The sequence below is a fragment of the Vulpes lagopus genome, chromosome 14 (assembly GCF_018345385.1).
Source record: "Vulpes lagopus strain Blue_001 chromosome 14, ASM1834538v1, whole genome shotgun sequence".
NCBI lineage: Eukaryota > Metazoa > Chordata > Mammalia > Carnivora > Canidae > Vulpes > Vulpes lagopus.
The window spans coordinates 29,162,507-29,185,949 of record NC_054837.1 but is presented as its reverse complement, the minus strand read 5'-3'; the positions used below and the strand labels follow the sequence as shown (position 1 = coordinate 29,185,949).

The 23,443-nt window shown below is 44.3% G+C and overlaps 1 protein-coding gene across 1 annotated transcript in view; it reads right to left on the bottom strand.

Annotated features, from left to right (window-relative positions):
* Positions 1-23,050, bottom strand: part of TMEM120B (transmembrane protein 120B) — a 49,432-nt gene extending 26,382 nt beyond the window's left edge. Inside the window, exons 1-3 of the mRNA XM_041728731.1 lie at positions 22,841-23,050; positions 4,600-4,718; positions 2,760-2,876 (exon numbers count right to left, since the gene is read on the bottom strand). Of these exons, the coding sequence (XP_041584665.1) occupies positions 2,760-2,876; positions 4,600-4,718; positions 22,841-22,909 (305 nt within the window). The 5' untranslated portion in view covers positions 22,910-23,050. The remainder of the gene's footprint in view (positions 1-2,759; positions 2,877-4,599; positions 4,719-22,840) is intronic.
* Between the last annotated feature and the right edge of the window lie 393 nt (positions 23,051-23,443).

The window sequence follows — 23,443 nt, the reverse complement described above, 5'->3', positions numbered from 1 at the left end:
CTTTGCTGGGGAATGACAAACTTTTTTTGTTTTGTTTTGTTTTGTTTATGATAGTCACACAGAGAGAGAGAGAGAGAGAGAGAGAGAGGCAGAGACACAGGCAGAGGGAGAAGCAGGCTCCATGCACCGGGAGCCCGACGTGGGATTCAATCCCGGGTCTCCAGGATCGCGCCCTGGGCCAAAGGCAAGCGCCAAACTGCTGCGCCACCAAGGGATCCCTTTTTTTTTTTTTTTTTTTTTTTTGTAAAAAGGATCTGCTTGCCCTCCACTTCCTGAGGATGTGATGGTGTAAGCCAGCTTTGGCCATGCACATGAGCACAACTCCCTGAAGAGTGGAGAGGCAGGGAGGTGGACTGGAAGGATCCTGAGTCCTCACATGACCCCATGAGCCCATCACTCTTGGTCCTCTGACCTCTGGACTGCTGTGTGAGAAGAGAAACTGCCAGCTTGCTGGAGGCCCTGCATCATCAGGCTTTGTTACAATAGCCTGTACTCCAATGACACTAATAAAGTACAAATAAATGGTTATGAAATTTTGGGAGAGGAAGGGTTAATTCCACAGAGGGAGAGGGGTTTTGGAAAGGCTTCATTTAATTGACAATATTTGAATGAGACTTTGAAGGATGAGTAGAAGGTCCAGAGGAGAAAAGCAAACAGAAGAGTCTTCTTTCTAGCTCTGAGTAAATTCTAGGGGCATTTCCAGTATGGAGTAACTGGAGCAGAGGTGTAAAAAGAACATCTTTCTTTTTTTGCCTAGTGATACAGTATACTTCCTGAAAAAGCAGTGCCATTTCCCTTCAGAGATTCATCATCCCCCCACCAACACCACCACCCCCCACCCCGAGTTCCTAAGGTAAGGCAGTGAGCGGCACTTAGCCCATCAAACCAGTGCATATCCTCCTGATTGGGTTAAGGATGGTCACGTGACACATTGGTCACAAGCCAATGAGATTCAGTCCTGGGATTTTTTTCCCCCCAGAACTACTAAGAAACAAAGAGGCTTTCTCTACTGGAACTGGTAAGCCGGCAGAATGCAAACCCAGAGCTACTGGGGCCAGTTTGCAGAGAAAGTCTCCCTAAGAACAAAACCCACATAGTAAAGAAAGTAAAAGGAAAGCTCCCTAAGAGACAGAGCCTAACAATATTACTTGAGCAGCAAGATCCAGCCAGACCCACAGCAAAATCTGCACCTTTCTATTATACAAGCCAATAAATTCCCTATTTTTTTATAAGCACTTTGAGTTGGGTTTTCTGTCACATGAAGCCAAAGATTGCCAACCAATGTAAAATGTATGGAGGACTAAGGTGACTAGAGCTGGGAAAGTGTATCTCAGCCACACTGTAAAAATGGGTCATGCGGGGGCGCCCAGGTGACTCAGTGGATTAAGCGTCTGTCTTCAGCTCAAGTCATGTTCTCAAGGTCCTGGAATCGAGCCTCACATCGGGCTTCCAGCACTCAGTGGGGAGCTTACTTTTCCCTCTGCCTTTCCCCTTGCTCCTGCTCTGTGTCTCTCTCTCTTAAATAACTAAATAAAATCTTTTTTAAAAATTTTAGGGACCCCTAGGTGGCTCAGTGGTTGAGCACCTGCCTTAAGCTTAGGTTGTGATCCTGAGATCCTGGGATTTAGTTTTGCATCAGGCTCACTGTGGGAACCCTGCTTCTCCCTCTGCCTGTGTCTCTGCCTCTCTCTGGGTCTCTCATGGATAAATAAATAATATTTTTATGTATTTTTTTTAATTTTAAAAAGGGTCATGCAGTTTTATTCTATGGAAAATTATCACTACCCAACTCAAAGAGTTTTTCATCAAATATGGCAAAAGAAGAGAAGCCAAGAGGAATGGCTTTAAATGTCAAAGGGATAGTAAGCCTCCTGATAGGGCCTCTGGCTAGTGGTAGGCCAAACCAGGAGAAAGGGCCAGAGGTAACTGATGGGAGCACACTTAGCAGTCTGCACCAGGTTTTGATACAACACTGTCCGATCTTGCCCTGGAACAGGTGGCAGTGATGTCACCTGAGGGAGGAAATGGGACTTCTCCAAAGGAGGAAGACAGAAAGAACAAAAGCTCTGGAGTCAGAGTGTTTACATCCAAACATGGGCTGAGCCACCTGAGTAGAACACCCCCAATTGTCTTTGAATCTTTTAGAATTTGGATACCTGGGTCTGACTCACCAAGCTGTAGACAATTCAAAAGCCCCCAGCACAATGCTAGGCATACAACAGGCACTCAATAAATGTTTGTTCTCAAAGGAAAAGAGAGAGAGAGAGAGAGAGAGAGAGAGAGAGAGAGAAGAAACAATCTTAACTACAGAGAACAAACTGATGGTCATCAGAGGAGAGGGGCTGGGGGTGGGGGGAAACAAGTGATGGGGATGAAGGAGTGAACTCGTGCTGATGAGCATCGGCTGATGTACACCCGATACTAATACAGTACTGTCAACTATACCAGAATTTAAAATAAAAATAAAATAAAAAAATGTTTGTTCTTTAGGAAAAAACATCTCTTCTCTTGACCTTGGGTGGCACCACGCATGTGGCAGATGCTGGAAACCAGATCTTACAAAAGCCCTCCCAGGAAGGTCACTCTGAGACCCCCTCGTTCTGTGGAGAAACATCTGAGGAAGCTGCCTTCTGTCTCCTCTTGCTTCCCTCCTTTCCCTCAACCTCAAGCCCCAACAGGCAGCTGGGAATCACACAGACCAGTACTCTAGGCCTGGGTGTCTGCCCACTGCAGGGGTGGGATAAGTTCCCAGCTCCTACCCATTCTTCTTGGGCAGGTAGGCCTCCATGTCGAAGAAGATGTTCTGACGCTCCTTGATGTTGGCGCTCATCTGCTGAATGAGCTCTGCCTCCTCCCGACTGGCATGGTTCTTGTACCTGTTTGGTCAGATGTGTGGGCATAGGATAAGCGGGGTGTTACTCAAATTAGAGGAAGAATCCGGGGGCTCTGGGCACTGCCCTCCTGTCTTTATATCTCAATGCCTCTTGCAACCTCAATTCTCCCTCTGTACCCTGTGGGTTTGACACTGGGTCACTGCTAGCTTGTGACCTTGGAAAAGCCCTTTAACCTCTCCATCTTATTTTCCATACCCGAAAAACAGGGGTAACATCAGGCCTATCTCATGGACAGTACTCGTGTGAGGAGTGAGTACGCTAAATGTAACACATTTAGAATGACCCTTCACACAAGGTATGAGGACCTTAATGGACCTCTAGAGGCAATACCTTGCTTCTTACTCTTCTAAAGGAAGGGCCTGAAGATTACTAGGAGTACAGACAGGAAAGTGCTTTAAAACTATCAGCAGTTAACTGATCACTGTCTGGGGGTTTTTTGGTGATATTTAACTCTCAAGACTAGAAAAACAAGACAGTGGACACCCTCTCAGTGTATTAAGTGTGTCCTCATGGGTCAACCTTCTAACCCAATGGTTCTCAACTGGGGACAATTGTCAATGTCTAGGAGCATTTTGTTTGTCAAACAGGAATGGGGGATTCTATTCACATCTAGTGGGTAGTGTCCAGAGATGCTGCTAAACATCCTAGAATACATAGCATAGACCTTGCAGCAGAATTATCAACAGTGCCATGGATGAAAAATCCTAGACTGATAAAGACTATTGAGTCTTACCGTAAGTAAGGTGTGTTTTTCTGAGTGACAATGTCATTACATGGAAGCATTCACACTCTTACTCCATGACTAATGGGCCCCCATTTCCAAAATGGTCAGCCAAGGTTAGGGATATAATTAGTAACATTTGCAAAAATTGCCCACAAGGGGAGGGAAGAATTGACCAGGAGTTAATACACTATAGTATGGAGACCCAGCTAAGTCAACTGGATAAGCCACTCAGAGGCTCAGTCTCCTTGCCTGCCTAATCACTCTCTAGACCCCTTTACCTATGGGGGATGAGAGCTCTTTCCACACCATGAAGACATGAGGATTGGCAAGTGAACATATGATCCTGACCTCAAGAACTGAACTAAGTCATGAGCTTAAAAACTTCCCTACCCCAGGGATGCCAGACTTCCTACCGCCTACACCAGAGACCTATAATAACTTTCCTCTGGGAAACTACCTCTCCTCCTCTTTCCCACTCCATATAGTCAAGAAAGACTGTCCCATCCCCCAGGTCCATAAACTAAGCATATGACCTACTTTTGCCTAACCAGAGTCTCAGTGATTGGTTAAAATATGAGAATGTGACCAATTCCAGCAATGAGAATCACATCCAGAACTTTCACTGAAAAGCAAGTGATTGTGCTGTGGTAAAAAAAAACAATAACACCACCACCAACAACAAAAACAATAGGAAGTAAGGATGGGGAAGGTAAGTCTGGAAGCTATAATTCTGGCACTGCTGATGGCCATCTCAGTGACCATAAGGGGACAGTCAGCCAATTGAGAGTGAAGCCAATCTAGAGGACGGCAGAATTTAGAGGGGGGAAAAAAACAGAATCCTAAAAACATCTTTTGACCCCTGGATCCAGTGATGTCTGAAACTACTCCTGGTTTTTTTCCATTAAAATTTCCATTCTCTGCTCAAGCCAGCTTTGAGCTGGGCAAGTCCCTTAAAACCAGAGGAGCTGCAGCCTTGCCTACCTCTGGAGCGTGTGCTTCAAGTCCTTCAGTCGCGTCTTCTGCTTGTTGATGGAGCCGCTACACAAAGTTTGGAGTGAGGTCAGCTCCTCCAGCTTCTGCCTGTAGATCCTGTGGGTTTCCTGAGAGATAGAGGTGCCCAAGTAGGGTGTAGGGGAGAATGTGAATGGGTGGTTTTTCATATTTTGCTTGTGTCATGAAATATGGCTGTGGAAGTCAGTTTGACAGCTACAATGATACAACTATCACCATCAAAGATGTAGCTTAGAAAACTGGGACTGGAACTAGGGAAGGCAGCATGGCACAGAACCTGTGTATAGAACCAGTGTTTTATTTTGTTTTGTTTTGTTTTGTTTTGTTTTGTTTTGTTTTGTTTCCTACCTGGCTTCCATCCTTCCTAATAGCAATAGCAACCAAATATGAGGTGGCCTCTGAGAGGCCACCTCTTGTCAACCTCTTCTTGGACCAGATGGTTTGAGTAGAGCGAACAGTCTCCATGCCAGGAATGGTCATGTAATCGAGGCCTGGCCAATCAGCATCCTCCGATGCCCTAACCAGTGACTGGTTCAGAGGTAGACACGTGGCTCAAACTGGGCCAGTGAGAGTCAGCCCTGGGACTTTGGTTTAGAAGTATTGGTTTAGAAATGCCCTCCTTCTAGGTTTGCTAATCTGCTAGAAAGTACACCTGAGGCTGCTGAGCAAATGAAGCCAAACAGGAAAACAAAATTGCAATGCAGGAGGAGATAGAATTCTCACAGCATCAATTCAGCCCTGAGATCTAACCTGGTCTGAATGTAATACTCTTGGTAATATGAATTAATAAACTCTTTTTAACTTAGGCTAGTTTGAGTTGGGTTTCTGATCCAGGCAAAAAAGAGACTTCTTGCTAAGTCAAATAAGGACAAACATCTTCCCTCAAAGTCAGCCCTCCCTACCTCAGGCTCTGGAAATAACAATTCAGGGCCACGAGGCCTAGGGAAAGACTTCACTCCAATGCAGGGAGGATGAACACAGCAACTTCTTGATCATGTTGCCACAGCACACCTCACCCAACATTACACCATATGCTCAGTAACAACCCCTTCCCTCTAGAGTTCTGATCATCTAAGACAAACATCAACAATTTGGAGGAAACAGCATGAGGGACAGGGACCATGAAATTAAAAACCATAATCCAATGAACATATTTAAAGTGTCTATTTTCTTGGGTGATGGATAAATGTATTTACCAGAGGGAGGAAAAAAGGGGGATGGTCAAAGCCTAAACTCTCATGTCTGCCAGGCAGGGTCTCTAGAATATGACAGTCAAGCCAGAAAATAAAGAAGTAGTGAAGGCAATGAAGTGAAGAGATAAAATTAGGAACATCAAAGAATATTGAGCAAGTCTACCCTGGCCCTGAGATGAATGGGCTTGGTCCCCCTGAATTCACACTGCATTCTCACTCTCCTTCCTGGGTCCCTGGAGAGGAAAATCATGTCTTTTCTGTAACTTTTTAGCTTTTTTTTTTTTTTTTAAGATTTTATTTATTTATTCATGAGACACAGAGAGAAGCAGAGACATAGGCAGAGGGAGAAGCAGACTCCTTGCAGGTCCTTGCAGGGTCCTTGCAGGGAGCCCAATGCGGGACTCGATCCCTGGACCTGGGATCACACCCTGAGCCAAAGACACATGCTCAACCACTAAGCCACCCAGGTGTCCCACTTTTTAGTTTTAAATAATTTCAAACTTGCTGAAGAACTCCCGTATACCCTTCACCCAGATTCACTGTTGGCATTATGCCATACATATTTGCTTTATACTGTGTGTGTGTGTGTGTGTGTGTTTGTGTGTATGTGTTTGTGTGTTATTTTTTTTAAGATTTTATTTATTTATTCATGAGAGACAGAGAGAGAGAGAGAGAGGCAGAGACACAGGCAAAGGGAGAAGCAGGCTCCATGCAGGGAGCCTGACGTGGGACTTGATTCCGGGTCTCCAGGATCACGCCCTGGGCCAAAGGCGGCACTAAACTGCTGAGCCATCTGGGCTGCCCTGTGTGTTCTTTTTCTATAACAGGCACCAGTGAACTACAGCCCATAGGCCAAATCTCCAACCACCAGATTCTGTATGGGCAGTAAGCTAGAAATGGTTTTTGCCTGGTTGAAAAAAAAAAATCGAAAGAATATTTCATGACACGTGAAAAGCATATGAAATTGAAATTTCAGTATCCATAAATAAACTTTATTGGAGCACAGCCACACCCGTTCATTTACATATTGTCGTGGCTACTCTGGTACTACAACAGGCAGAGTGAGTAGTTGTGACACAGACCATATGGCCCACCAAAGCCTAGAATCCTTATTCCATAGCCTTTCTGCCAAAAAAAGTTTGCCCACTTCTTTCTAAACCATTTGGGAATTGGTTGTAGACAACATGCTTCTTTACTCTTAAATACTTCAGTGTGTATTTCCTAAGAACACAACATTCTCTTATATATCCATCGTCCAATGATCAAATCATCGTTTCTCTTTAGGCTCCTTTAGTCTACAACAGTTCTTCAATTCTTCTTTGTCTTTCATGACATGGATATTTTTAAAGGGTGCAGTCCAGTTGTTTTGAAGAATGTCATCCCCATCTGGGTTTGTCAGATATTTCCTCATGATTGGAGTTTGGTTATGCATTTGGATCAGAAATACCATTAAAGTGACGCTGTGTCCTCAGTGTCTCCTATCAGGAAGGACACCATGTCTGTGATTTTAACTTTGATTGCTTGCTGCCCACTGCTTTCTCCATTTACAGTGACCAGCTTCCTATCTGCAATTAACAAGTAATCTGTAAAGAGGGAGGCTGTGATTTACTCACTTTTGAATTCTTCGGCCCTCTATGTTCAACTAATCTGCTAGTATTACAGGAAACCCTCCAGAACTGGACAGGAAGGATGGGGGAAGAGAGATCCCAAGTAGACTACTCAGCTTTTGAGAAGGTGGGGCCTCTGAACCAAGAGTCCTCGGTGACACCAGCTGATGTTGAAAGATAAAGGGCCATGCTACCTCCTGGCAATCTTTGGTGCTGGATCCCACCACAGAAAAATGAGATCGAGACCGCAACATCAGCAGCCAGATGCTCACCAGGCCTCCTTCGGTTTAAATTAATATCTAACTTCTTAAGAAAACATGAAGACAATATCCTCGTTAAAAATTAAAATGCTACAAGGGGATCTCTGGGTGGCTCACGGTTTAGCGCCGCCTTCAGCCCAGGGTGTGATCCTGGAGACCCGGATCGAGTCCCACATCAGGCTCCCTGCATGGAGCCTACTTCTCCCTCTGCCTGTGTCTCTGCCTCTCTCTCTATGTGTCTCTCATGAATAAAAAAATGAAATATTCAAAAAATAAAAATTAAAAAATTAAAATGCTACAGCTATGGCTGGAGTCACCTATGAATATCCAGCATCCTGTCTTCTCCCCTTTCTCCAGAGGTAACTACTATTACCAGATTCTTCTGGACTTTTATCTATGTATTTTTCCAGACTGTAGTCTATTTACCTATGTATATCTATATAGACCTATTTCTACATATATGCACATAAATATATATACATGTACATGAAAAATACACACTGTTGCAAAAATGAATTGTTCCTAATACTTATTCTCCTTTATTTCCTTAAATAACAGGACCTTACTGAGTTGTTAGCTGGGCACATAGCCACCCAGAAACAGACATTTCCCAGCCTCCCTTGCAGCTATGTGTAGTAGGAGGACTGTGAGTTAGCCAAAGGGATGCAGGTAGAAGTGGTGTGTAAGTTCTGAATCGCATCTTTATAAGGAGCTGCTTGCCCTCCACTGTCCCCTTCCCTGGCTGGGATACGGCAACAAGAGGTGCAGTTACCTTAAAATCAGAGATGGAAGCCACTTGATGTCAATGGCAAATCCCAATGTCCCTTCCCCAGCCAAACCAACCTCTGATGACTTCATGTGACAGAGCTTCCCACCTGTAATGGTTTTAAAACATGATCTCCCATCCTTTAGCATTCCTCACATAAAAATGTGAGATATCTGTTCGCTCCTTTTAAATACAGATAGGCTTGTAGCTGTTTTAACCAATAAAATATGGCTGAAGCAACACTATAGTTTCGGAGAAAAAAGGTCATGGAAGGCCATGTGGCTTCTGCCTCATTTGCTGGAACACTTGCTTTTAGAGCAAACAGTTCATCTACCCTGAGGCCACCATGATGTATAGAAAACCTAGTCACACCTAGGCACTCTGATCAATCGTACCAACTGAGACAAACATTCTTGTCATTCCAGCTCAGACATTTAGACTAGTGGGTAAAGAAATCTCCAGATGGGAGCATCTGGTCAGTTAAGTGTCTGCCTTTGGCTCAGGTCATGATCCTAGGGTCCTGGGATCGAGCCCCATATTGGGATCCTTGCCCAGTGGGGAGCCTGCTTCTCCCCTCCCTGCTCACTAACCTCTGTCTCTCTCTCTCTCTCTCTCTGGCTCTCTCTCAAATACATAAAATCTTTTACAAAAGAGAAAAAGAAATAAACCTCCAAATGATCCCAGCCACAATCTGTAAGGTATACCCAGCCATTTATGTCTTCCTAGCTAAAGCTCTGACATCAGAACACAGTCAAGCCACTCCTATCATGCCCTGTCTAAACCCCTGACCCACAGAATCCATGAGCAAAATGTAATTACTATTGTTTTATATAGTGACACATAACTGAACACCACTTGCCCTGGACCACAGTTCTCTTTGGACTGCTATGTGACAAAGAAGCTACCTCATTTAAGCCTTTTTTTTTTTTTAACTTGGGGATCTCTTTGTTACAGCAGCATAGCTAATACACTAAAGCCCATACTTTTGATTTTTAAAAATATATTAACAGTATCAGAATACAGATATGACTCCACAAGTTTTTCTCACTCAACAATATGTCTTGAAGATCTACAAACATAAGAATGTGTATACTTCATTCTTTTCAGAGCTGTGCAAAATTTCATGCTATGGACACAGTTATTGAGCCATTCTATTGCTGGATATTTAGGTTGTTTCCAGTCTACCTATAACCAACAATGCAACATTAACAAATATCCTTGCATTGCCTCCCTGGGCATACACACAAGCATCTCTCTAGGGAAGGGAAGAAGGATTACTGGGTCAAAGTGTACAGCCTTGTTTTAATAGATCTTGGCAAACTGCCCACAGAGTGGCTGTATCAATTTACACTCCCACTTACAACATATAACATTTGTCGACATCTTACTAACACTCAATGACATCTACTTTTCTACAGGCACTTCTCTAATCTCTGCTGGTGATATTTTCTGCTCAATCCTAAAGCATCAGATTGGGTAGGGATAGGAAGTCTGTGAATCTTCCCACAATTTTGTCCCTGGGCATATGGAGTCACTCCTGTTCCCCTTTGGTTCTTTCTCTCTGCCATCAACTAGAGCCACTTCCCAGGGGAGAGCCTATAATGGAGACCATACATTGGTCCACTCCTGTCTTCAGCTCCAGACTCAGGATTTGACAGCTAAGAGGAGAACAATATGGGGTTGGGGTGTCGGGGTGGGGGAGTCAGAAACAAGGTCCTTTGTGTAACATACTCTCTACTCCCAAGGCATCCCTCACCCACACCCAGAATCTGCTGATTTCACCTCATACCAATCCCATAAGCGGTAGGAAAGATTATCAATTCATTTCATGGATCCTAACTTTTCTCCAGACTGCTACCTCTTATTCTCTCTAACTGTAATAAAATACATATAACATAAAATTTACCATTTTAATCATTTAAAATTTCTAAATTTTTTCTAATTCTAAAAAAACACATTTAAAAATTACCATCTTAATAATTTTAAGTGGAGGGGTGCCTGGGTGGTTCAATCAATTAAGGGGTTGCCTTCTGCTTAGGTCATGAACTCAGGGCCCTGGGATTGAGCCCCAAGTCAGGGGCTGATTCTCCCTCTGCCCCTCCTGCTCATCCACACACTCTCTCAAATAAATAAAATCTTTTTTAAAAATTAAAAAAAAATTAAATGTACAATTCAGTGGTATTATATATGTTCACATCATTGTGAAACCATCACCACCACCCATCTCCAGAACTTTTTCATCATCTCAACTGAAACTCCAAACCCATCAAACAATAACTCTCTTTTCTGTTTCCCCAGCCCCTGGCAACCACCATCCTACTTTGTCTATGAATTTGACCCTCTAGATACTTTATATAAGTAGAACCACATATTATTTGTTTTTTGTTTTTTTTTTTTTTTTTTTGGAAAACCAAACAGAAGAGAATATAGTTTAGTTGAATTATACAACATGTAAAAAAAAAAAAAAAAAAAAAAAAAAAAGAATTATACAACATGTGAACCCTTTCAGTTCTTCATAATTTACATCTGACTTCTCGGAAACATTTTGGGAAGAAAATGCAGAGACTTTTGGGGGGAAATAAGTGATTAAATTTTTTAAAATTCCAGTTAGTGGGACACCTGGGTGGCTAAGTGGTTAAGTGTCTGTCTTCAGATCAGGATGTGATCCCAGGGTCCCGGGATCGAGTCCCACATTGGGCTCCCTCCATGGAGCCTTCTTCTCCCTCTGCCTATGTCTCTGCCTCTCTCTCTCTCTCTCTGTGTGTGTGTGTGTGTGTGTGTGTGTCTCAGGAATAAATAAAATCTTTTTTAAAAATTCCAGTTAGTTGGGATCCCTGGGTGGTGCAGCAGTTTAGCGCCTGCCTTTGGCCCAGGGCGCGATCCTGGAGACCCGGGATCGAATCCCACGTCGGGCTCCCGGTGCATGGAGCCTGCTTCTCCCTCTGCCTATGTCTCTGCCTCTCTCTCTCTCTCTCTCTCTCTCTCTCTCTCTCTCTGTGTGACTATCATAAATAATAAATAAAAATTTAAAAAAAATAAAAAAATAAAAATTCCAGTTAGTTAACACAGTGTTATATTAGTTTCAGGTGTACAATACAGTGATTCAACAATTCCATATATTACCCAGTGCTCATCGTGACAAGTGCCCTCCTTAATCCCCATCACCTGTTTAACCCATCTCCCCACTCCTCTCTTTGGTAATGATCACTTTGTTCTCTATAATTAAGAGCTTGTTTCTTCATTTGCTTCTCTTTTATTCTCTTTGCTTGTTTGTTTCTTAGATTCCACATGAGTGTAATCATGTATTTGTCTTTCTCTGACATATTTTGTTTAGCACAATACACTCTAGCTCCATCCAAATTGTTCCAAATGGCAAGATTTCATTCTCCTTTATGACTTAATAATATTCCATTTTGTATATATATATACAATATTCCATTTTGTGTGTGTGTGTATATATATCTGTATATATACACACACACACATATCACATCTTCCTTATTCATTCCTCATTCAGTGGACACTTGGGCTGCTTTCATATCTTGACTATTGTGAATAATGTAACTATGAACATGGCTGTGTAAGTATCTATTTCAAATCTCTGCTCTCGGTTCTTTGGGGTATAGACCCAGAAGTGGGATTGCTAGATCAAATAGTAATTCTAGGGATCCCTGGGTGGTGCCTGCCTTTGACCCAGGGCGCAATCCTGGAGACCCGGGATTGAATCCCACGTCGGGCTCCCGGTGCATGGAGCCTGCTTCTCCCTCTGCCTGTGTCTCTGCCTCTCTCTCTCTCTCTCTGTGACTATCATAAGTAAATAAAAGTTAAAAAAAAATAGTAATTCTACATTTAATATTTTTTTTAGGAACCACCATACCATTTCCCATAGCAGATGCACCATTTTACAACAGCTGTCTCTTGATGCACTACTGTCCATGAAGTGGTTCTGAGAGGTAGGGTGGGGAATACAATTCTTGTTCTCCCTTGGAATTCCTAGCTATCCTCTGCAGATGAGGGTGTCTCCAGAAGACCCTCAATTAGACCTGTGCTTTGAAATGCTTTTTTCATGAGCAGAATGAGCCACACTGCAACAATTCAATCCTGGCTTTCATCCATCAGCCTTGAACCTGTGGCCTCAAATGGAACTGGTCACCATATGGAAGCCTTCTGTTGTTTTTGCCAACCAGGCAGCTATTCCTCTTCTGGTTCATGTCTCCACAGTTTCTTTGGAAATCCATCCGTCCCCACACTCAGTTATTGAAATCTGGCTAGGAATGGGGTTGAACCTGTCCCAGGTTCGAGGGCATATGACCTGGGCCTGGCCAATCAAAATATGAGTCTCCAGACCCAAGTGGCTGATTTGGGGACAGGCATTCAAAACCAACAAAACCAACAAAACTCAGCTGGCGGTCTTTTACCAGAACTGCTGAAAAAAAGAAGCTCTTCTTCTACTAGTCTGAAGGAGGAAGATCTAACGTGAGCCCAGAGCTAACAGAGCTGTTTTGCTTGAGTATGAATCAAATGATGGGAAAACAGGGCAGAGAGGTAGATGAAGGCTGAGCCCTGATGGTTTCATTTGAGCCCCTGGATCGACTCATACCTGAAGGTGATATACCTCTGACTTCTCAATTACATAAACAAATACTTTTATTCTGTTTGACTTTGCCAGTTTGGATTGAATGTCTTCATTTCAGAGGCAAGTGTCAGAATTTAGATTAAAATGCCAAAGAACACGGGATGCCTAGGTGGCTCAGCGATTGAGTGCCTGCCTTCGGCCCAGAGCATGATCCTGGAGTCCCAGGATCGAGTCCCACATCAGGCTCCCTGCATGGAGCTGGCTTCTCTCTCTGCCTATGTCTCTGCCTCTCTCGCTCTGTGTCTCTCATGAATAAATAAAATCTTAAAAAAAAAATGCCCAAAACAGGGATGCCTCAGTGGCTCAGCAGTTGAGAGTCTGCCTTTGGCTCAGGGTGTGATCCGGGGTCCCGGGATCGAGTTCCACATCCAGCTCCTTGCATGGAGCCTGCTTCTCCCCACTCCGCCTGTGTTTCTGCCTCTCTTTCTGTGTCTCTCATGAATAAATAAACAAACCTTTTAAAAAAAAAATACCAAAGAACAGTTTTCCTTCTGGGCAAAGTTAATCACTCCAGGTAAGAAAAAAAGCCAAAAATCTTGGACTCATTACTACCAACCTCTTGCCCTGGGCACTATCATCTTCAAGGAATCAAAAACAAAGACTTGGAGCCTCATTGAATGAATCCTTCACCAAGCCAGTAACTAAATAGGCACCTAAAAATGTAGATCTCTGAACAGAGACTGGGTGTTTTTCTACAAACCAAAAACCTAAGCCATCATTTTCTTAAACAACTTTATTGAAGTATAATTCACATATCATAAAATTCACTCATTTAATGTGTACAATTCAGTGATGCTTATTATATTTACCACATCCAGTTTTGGGGCATCCCACCACCACCCAGTAAGATCCCTCACATCCACGACAGCATTCCCTCCTCCCTACTCCCCTCCTTCCAATCCCTGGCAACCACTAACCTACCTTCTGTTCCTACAGATTTGTCTTTTCTGAATATTTCATATAAATGGAATCATACAATATGTGGTTTGGGGTCTGGCTTCTTTCACTCAACATCACGTTTTTGAGGTTTATTTATGTTGTAGCATACACAAGTATTCCTCCTTTCTGAAAGTTCATGTTATACCATTTTGCTTTTTATGAAAGACTTCCATTAGTAAAGCAATGGCTTTTTTCATAAAAGTGAAAATCCTCTTGGGATCTCTTTGGGTTAGCAAAAACAGGTACTAATGGAGGTCTTTCATAAAAGCAGTGGCATAAAGCTTTCGGAAAGCAGGGGATACTCTGTTTTATGCCATTCTGGCTTATGAAAGGTTTCCATAGGAAGGCTGTGCTTTTGGATAGTAGGGGGAAGCATGCATTACTATGTTTTTTTTTCATTACTATGTTTTTATTGCTACTTAACAATACAAACTTGGTATAGATGCATCACACTTTGTTTATCTATTCACCTGTTATTGGAAATTCTGGTTACTTCCACTTTTTAGCTATTATGACCATGAACATGTACTAATCTTCGTGTAGACACATTTTCATTTCTCTTAGGTAGATACCTAGGAATGGAATTGCCGGTCATATGGTAAATGTATGTTTAACTTTTAAAGAAAATGACAAACTGCCAAACCACTATTTTTATTTCTAAACTTGGCAGCAGTGGATTAGAACATGGGAAACACCAAACACTGGGAGTCCACTCTGCACACAGTGTGGGGAGTACCAGCTTATTAAATGTGATTGACTACCACATCAAGTTGCTACCTCTAAAAATAAACCAGAGTGCTAGGGGCACCAAAGCAGATAAGCAGCTGCAGAAGAAAGCACTCCATTTGGGAGCACAAGCAGACCCCCACACCTTAACTTGTCTAGTTCAAGGCCAAAGAAAAGAAACACACTTGATTTATCTACGGATGGAGCTTTAGGGGTAAAAAAAAAAAAAAAAGATAATTATGAGCAACCATTGCCAGTAAAGAATCAAATGCTAACTATATAAATGTAATTAAAATCTCCAAGAGAGAAAATACAAGCATAGTACAATTTACTCAATTCTGCAGTAAATAGTATTTGCATGCTCATAATCATATAAATGACTGACAGTGAACCTATAAAGCTGCCTTTCTTTTCTTCTTTCTTTCTTTCTTTCTTCTTTCTTTCTTTCTTTCTTTCTTTCTTTTTTTCTCAGTTTTATTTATTTAGGTAATCTCTACATCCAACATGGGGCTCGAACTCGTGACCCCAAGATCAAGAGTCACATGCTCTTCCAACGGAGTCAGCCAGGCACACTAGAGATGTTTTTCTTTATAAGCCTTTTGGTACTGTTGGGTTACTTTTTGGTCTCCTGCTCATTTTACTATGAAATATTTCAGGCATACAAAAAAAAAGATATAAAATCACATAATGGATAGAAAATCATATAATTGATAGAAAATAAACATGAGCACCCATATTCTCACCCTCAGTTTAAAAAATAATAGTGCACAGAGAGTTAAAAGCTTCTATGTATTCTTTCTGGATGGTATTCCTATCCTCTGCCCCCAAAGAGGGGAACCCCTTTACTGGTTACCTCTGCTCCTCTACCCACCCCAGATCAATTCTTTCTCTGTGCCCAAGGAGGCTGACCCCTATGGACTGCAACTCCTGCACTCCCTTGCCTTGCCTCCTACTTGGGTTTTGCCAATGGGATGCATGGTGGGAAGAGAGAGAAGCTAGGGTATTTGTTGCTTCTGCTTCCTCTCTACTTTGCTGCAACCTTCAACAATTACAGCTCCTGTCCTACACCTCTCCTTCCCCAGCAACAAGCTTTGGTCAAGCTCTGGTGATGCACCATCTCCTCCCCTCTTCAGGAACAGGAATGGCCCCAGCTCTAGGGGCCTGACCCTTAAACTGCCACATCTCTGTAAAATCCTTTCTCTAAACTCCTTTCAGTGAGACCCTTCTGGGAGTCATTTGCTTCTCACCAGGGCCCTACCGAATTTCCACTATACTGAATCTGGCCCGTATCACTCCCTTGCACTATATAAACATGTATTGACAAGCAATACATAGTATTGTTTGGAATGTTTCTAACTTTATCATCCATGTCCTACTGTATATATGTCTCTGCAACTTTCCACTCAATGTTGCTCTTCTTTTAAAAACATTTATCCAGACATCCCCGTCCCCGGTGGCCCAGCGGTTTAGTGCCGCCTTCCATCCAGGGTGTGATCCTGGAGACCTGGGATAGAGTCCCATGTCAGGTTCCCTGCATGGAGCCTACTTCTCCCTCTGCCTGTGTCTCTGCCTCTTTCTCTCTCTCTCTCTCTCTGTCACGAATAAATAAATAATCTTTTTAAAAAAATAAATAAAAACGTTTATCCATGTTGACACATGTAGCTCTAGTTTATTTATTCTGCTCATCATAGCCCATCCTATGGATGTTCAGTGGAAATATCCATTCTGAAGAACATTTAGGTTTCTGGTGATTAGCTCTTACAGACAAGTGTTCTGAAAATTCTTGAACATCTCTACTTGAATCTTTAACTTTGTGGATATGCATTACTTCTAAACATGTAGAATGGATTAAAAGGGAGGGAGAGAGAAAAACACTGATATTGGCTCTGTGAGCTGGGATGCCCATACCTTCTTTCCTACAATGGCTAATTACTACCCTTTTATATATAGCACATGTAGAAGACACAAACAAGTGAATTTCTTTCCGAGGTTTGGCGATCTGCTGCCTCTCCTGTACTCTCAGGCCCCAAGCTCTGCCCCAGTGGGAAGATGAGGTTAATGACTCCAGGTCTCAGCATGGCTGTGAAACATTTGGAAATGTCTGCTTAACACAACTTGGCTAAATCATAAGACCCAGAATTGGGGAGTCACAACCCAAGTCAACAATTATTGCAAGAATTGCCAGCAATGGAATCTCACGGCATCTTCAGAGAGGGCTCTGGCCCAGAAGCATTGCAAGTTGGTAGGCAACAGATTGCAACAGACATGGCCACCACCAAAATGTGGTGTCTGAGAGCTGTGCTTCTCTCAAGGGGTAAGGTTTTTGGTTTTTTTTTTTTTTTTTTTTAAGATTTTATTTATTTATTCATGACAGAGGGGGAGAGAGAGAGAGACAGAGAGGCAGAGGGAGAAGCTGGCTCCGTGCAGGGAGCCTGACGTGGAACTCCATCCCAGGTCTCCAGGATCAAACCCTGGGCTGAAAGCAGCACTAAACCACTGGGCCACCAGGGCTGCCCACCAAGGGGTAAGTTTTTGAGAGATTACATTTATGTAATTATCTTTCCAAGGAAGCAAATTCAAACAAAGATTTCTGGATGCTGAATATATTTAACTAAGACTCATCACCATGAAAACACTACTAAGGATGGCAAGTTGACTTCACCGAAACGGCAACAATTTTATACTGGAAAAAATTGAGTCATGTGCCAGGATTGATTCGTGATGTCTGCTACAGGAGCAGTAAGTGCAGGTATTAGACATGAGTGCCAGATGTTTGGCAGGCAGGATAACCTAACTTTTCATATCCACAGTCTGTCACTTCTTAGCTAAGTCATATAATCTCTTTGTATCTCAGTTTCCTCAGCTGTCAAGAAGTTAGGAGATGAGGTATATGTAACAGGCCATATACTGGTTTATTTTTTTTAATTGAGGTATATTATACATATCAATTTTATTGAGGTATAATTTACATATCAATTCACCAATCTTAAGGTGTACAACTCAATGAATTCTGGCAAATATACATAATTGTGTCAACACCACCATACTCAGGACATAAAAGAAAGGTTCACAAACTTTGCTGATTCACCATGCCCTTCTTGTCTCAGTATACTTTTCAAGTCAAATAACTGAAAAGTATTTATGTCCTAACAACTCAGTAGCCTTTTGAGGAAAAGAATATGCAGAAATTGACAAAAAACATTTTTATTTCATTTTGAAATAACCAAAATTATTTACTAATGGGATGTGTGTACTTATTGGGCTTTGTGTTAAATTCTCAAACCTTGGAATCAGATTGGACACTGTCACCATCATTTCTTTTCCATACAGATTTTCACATAATACTTGATTCTAATCACAGACCACTAGAAACCTAACTTCACAAAGATAAGACATCATCTAAAAGAATTTAGTGTGATCTAACGTGCAGGTGTGAACTATGCCAAATTAGCAGTTTAAGTGGTGTATGGCAGATGTCACTGTGTTTTCCTTGAAAATTTAATTTTACTCTATAGTGTCCCTGTGAGCTTGAAGCAGCTCCTTGAAGGTGCTTTGACACAGTGTGGGAATCACAAATATGGATTCCCCCCTCCAAAAGATGCGTGTCCAGCATCCCTTTCTTTCTTTTACTACGTTCTTTTACTACCCTTTCTTTCTTTCTTTTACTTACTATTTTTTTTTTAAGATTTTACTTATTTATTCATGAGAGACACACAGAGAGGCAGAGAAACAGGCAGAGGGAGGAGAAGCAGACTCCATGCAGGGAGTCCGATGCGGGGCTCTATCCCTGGACTCCGGGATCATGCCCTGAGCCAAAGGCAAAGAGGGTCAACCACTGAGCCACCCAGCCATACTACCAGTATTTTCATTTTCCTTTATAGGATTAACTGGATTTTTCTTATTTCATATAGCCCTCATTCCAGTCCTAGGCTCCAGGGAAGACATGTAACCAATGCCCAGCCAATAAGTGCCACAGTAGCTGGTTAAGTAAGGGATAATAATATGACCCACGTTAGGACAAAAAGTTGGACCTGGGACTCCTGCTGGAATTACCAGGGAATATGCTCTGTTTCTGCCGGATTTGCTAAGCTGGTAGATGCCAGCCTGGGGTTGCCAGTGCACATCTTTACCACACGTGAGAGAGACTGCCTGACAATAAGGCTGATATAGAAGACACAGAGAGGGGGTGCCTGGGTGGCTCAGTCAGTTAGGCATCCAACTCTTGATTTAGCTAGGGTCATGATCTCAGGGTCATGGGATCCAGCTCCACCTCAAGCTGTGCCCTCAATGCAAAGTCGGCTTGCCCCTCTCCCTCTGCTCCTCCCCCTGCTATGCTCTCTCTCTCTCAAATAAATAAATAAAATCTTTTTTTTTTTTTTTTAAGGGAAGAAGAAACAGAGATACACACAAAGACATCATTGGAGCGCCAAGATCAAGCCTGACTTGAAGCCATTTGTCACTGGACTTCCCAATATATGAGCCAATAAACTCCTTTTTTTGGCTTAAAGCCAGCTGAACGAGGTTTCTGTCACTTGCAACTAAGAATCCTGACTAATGCATTATGTCAAAGCACTGTACAAATTAAATGAGACCTCAAAAGTTCAATATTTCTTTCCAGAGCCAAGGGTCTCAAGATACTTTGGGAGTCCACTGTGTTAAGAACTCAAAGAATATCTGATGTACACAGCAGACTTGGGTTCAAATTCCAAAATCCCATGATTTTCAAGCTACTTAACATCTCTCAGCCTCAGTAGAAAGTAGATTAAATGAAATAATCCATAGATCATACAGTTAGCTCTTACTGTTGCTATTATTGTCAGCCTTTGTTTTATAGATAAAGAAACTCAAACTCAGAGAGGCGGCTTGCAGGTAGTAGACAGGGGCAGGCCAGGGGTTCTTTCCACACAGCCCACTTCTAAAGAAAGAGATCCATAAGGCCATGCAAGAGGAATGAGAAACAAAAGGCTACAAAAGGCACAGACCTGCCTTAGGTAGTGGTTAAGTATAGACCTTGATGTTCAACAGCCTGGGTTTGAATCCTGACTCCAATATATACAAGACATATGGCTTTGGGTATATGATTTTCTCTCTGTAAAATGGGATAAGAGGATCTATTTCATAGAGCTTTAATAAAATAATACTGACCTTGTTTCTACCCTGTCCCTCTCATAGCTATTCTATACACAGTAGCCAGAGGGCTGCCTGTTTCATTGGTAGGAAAAGCCAAAAATCTTGACACTGGCCTACCAGGCCCCTGCATTTCTGTGAAGTCAGGTTTAAGGAAAGGCCTCTTCGGGCAACCTCCTTCCTGGATGGACAGAGATGGGGTCAAGTTTCCAGTGATGCAAGTCAGGAAATGTTTATTAAATCACCTGCCACGGTGTCTGTAAGTGACCTTCTGTGGTCATACCACAGGCCACAGGGCCAAACGTGGACTGGTTTCAGACAGATGCTCAATTCACCAGCATGGCTGAAATCCCAACCAGCTGAAAACAAAGTCCCCATAGCCACTTGACCTTGCCCCCGAATCTAGTGAGGCTCTGGCAGATACAAATCACAGTCAAAAGAAAACAGGTCCTTTCCTCTAGAAAGTCCTAGAGATTATGACTTGACTTTTGCCAAGAGGGCGGGGAATTCCAAAGACCTTTCAAATCCTCTGGGGTCTGACAACTAGGTTTCCTTTTTCCTCTCCTCATTTGAAAAAGGGAAGGAGAGGTGAAACAGAGACATTAGCTATGACCTCAAGAAAGACATAATCAGAGAGGTGCAAACATGAAACCCACCAATCCCAGATTCTGAGGCAGACATAGGGAAAACTAAGATAGACAGGAATTTTCTGGTTAAAAAAATAATAATAATAAATCCTTCCTTTCTAGTTCCAATCTCTCCACCTGCCTACCTGTTGTGACTTCCTTGCTCCCCAATACATATTTGAAAGTCTGTCCAACACACACACAATGACGATGTACACCCTACTTATTATACACCTATCCCAGAAACTTTCATCTCAGGAGTTCAAAGTTCTCATATTTATTATGGGGGATGTGGAGGTAAGAGAGGGGCCTCCCAGCACAATGAGAGACATCCGAACTAAGCATTTAGAATAATAAGTTCTAGTGCCAGCTTTACCACTCAAGAGCTGTGTGACCCCAGTTGAGTGAATTAGATTCTCAAGCTTCAGCTTCCCATCTATGAACTGAAGATACAGACAATGTTTTTGCTCTAGTCTATGACCTTGACTCACAGGGGACTCTGTGGCCTTCCATCCGTCACTGGCCTCTGACCTGGGAGTTGTCCACCAAATCCTGAGGCCAGCAAGGTCCCTCTTCTCCAAAGGCCCGGTCCATTCCAGTTCCCCCATTGCTGAAGAACTGAGCAGGTGACATCACAGCTCCTCCTACCCCCCCAGTAGGCTGTCCTACAGCCCTTGCTGTGCACCAGGGGACAAAATCCAGAATTCTCCATTCCTCTCTGTCCCTCACACACCTGAACCCCAAAGATATGAAGTAAGAACATAAATCAAATGCCTCCTTTGCAAGTGCTGCCTGCCAAGACTAGCTATCTAATTGCTGTTGATTGCATTAACTGAATGGCTCTGAAGTGTTAAGACAACTCCTCCTCCTAGTATAAGGCAGGGCAAGGGAAAGCAATTCAGGAAAAAAGCTCCTCACAGTAAAACTCTTCACCCACTCTCAACCCTAACACCCCTTCCATGATTCCATGGCTGAACATGATCCGAGAGCCCAATAGGACAAAGTGTTAAGAAGCAGCTGAATCTTCTAGATGGGACTGGAGCCAGAAGGATCCCCTCGGAACTGGGTGAGCCCTACGCCCTGGACCTGAAGGAGAGGGCACCAACCCACACGTGCCCCACAGGCCAAAAAAGGCCTACGTTATTCTCTGCTCATGCTTAAAACAGACCCCACACCTCCACCTTCCTGCTCCATCTCTGCAGCACCCCTCTCTTTAAACATCAAGGTCTATTGCCTCATGTCTAGAAGACCCATCATAGACAAAATCCTCTCCCCTCCTGTGGACACTGTAAGAGGCCAACCAACTGCAGATAAGAGCTCCATGTCATTGCTCCAGCTGAGGACAGGAAGAAGTGGGGTGAGGCTGTGCAATGTGATTTCTGGCAAACAGAGCCCACCTCCACAGAAAACAAATACAATCTAGTAGCTGAAGAAGAAAAAAGCTCCATCCCCAGAAGCGCTCCAGAAGTCCCTCTTGGCCAATGCCAAGGTTTCAAATGAGGTGTCTCTAGTCACCTGAGTTGGTAGCTGGGACCTCTTTGAACCCCCTTGCAAGAACAACTCCTCCGGCCAGGACCCCACAGGGGCAATGTCATTCTCTCAAGGGGCCTCTCTTACATCTGGCCTCACCTTACCCGATGTAAAGTTCTGGGCCAGATGGGTGAGGGCTCTGAGCAGCCTCTATCACTGACGGGGGCAAACCAGCTGTCAGAACCGACAGATGTCATCCACAAGGCCAAACAGTCTGCAGCAGCGGCGGAGAGTAGGGCATAGACACCAGAGCCCCAAAAACGCAGAACAGGGGTCCTTAATCCCTAAGCAAAGCCTAGGGGTTCAAGGTGAGCGGCTCCCAAGCACATCTCGCAATATGCGGTTGCAGAAGACAGGGCCTCCTCACCAGAACAGAGAAGCTGAGCTGCCAAAAGCAGGTGGACGGGGTGAGGGTAGGGGAGACCCCTGCCGAGGTGGGGGTTGGGCTGTTTTGTGAAACCCAGGACAAATCTGTCCCCTCAGGCTTGCCCCATATGACACACCTGGAACTTCCCCTCAGAGGCCACAGACCAACTTTCTGCAGAGGAGGAGGCGTGCGGAGCAGAGCCGGTGCGAAGGCGGGGTAATGGGGGGCTACGACCGGGCGCCCCAAGTGGATGAAGAACTGAAGTGCTGGCAGTTAGGAGGGTGCTGGCCCACGCGGACCACCAGCCCCTGGTGCCCAGCCAGGGGCACCGCCCCGGACCCTGATGATCCCCACCGCGCCGGCTGGGCAAGCAGGAAGGGGGAGGCACTGCCCCGCAGGTAGCAGAGTTGCGCGACCAGGTGGCCCGGCCCTACCTGCAGTTCCTGAAATTCTCCCTCCAGCTCGTGCCACTCGCGCTCGCAACGCTCCAGCTGGCCGGACATGGCGCGGCGAGGCGAGGCGGCGGCAGCTCCCGCAGCGTGGCGCGGGCGGACACCGGCACCCCAGCGCGGCCACTCGCCCGCCGCCCTCGCAGGCACCAGCTGTTCCTGCGCAGCCGGAGCCACGCGCGCAGCTGACGTCACAGCCCCCGCCCCGCCCCCTCGCCGGGAGGCGGCCCGCGCGTGCGCACGCACCTCCCCGGGCTCCGCCCCCGCGCGCCCGCCGCGAGGCCGCGGTGGTTCTGCGGGTCTCGGCAGGGTCGATTCCTGTCTCCTGGGTGCACCCTGCCTGGGTGCTGCCGCCCTTCCGGTCTCTCCTGGCTGACGCTGGGGAACTTCTCCGCCTGCATTTGCACAGATTGTGTTTATTTGGCACGTCCGGAGTCGGGAGGAAGGAGGATTTGGGGGAGGTGAGAGCTCACCGCTCCTGGCATTCGTTGCCTGAACAGAGCCAAAGCCGATGGCCTGTAATGCTAGAACTGACATTGACCATCCAGCAAGGTCGCCAGGCAGGGACGGGAAGGGCAGAGAGGGACC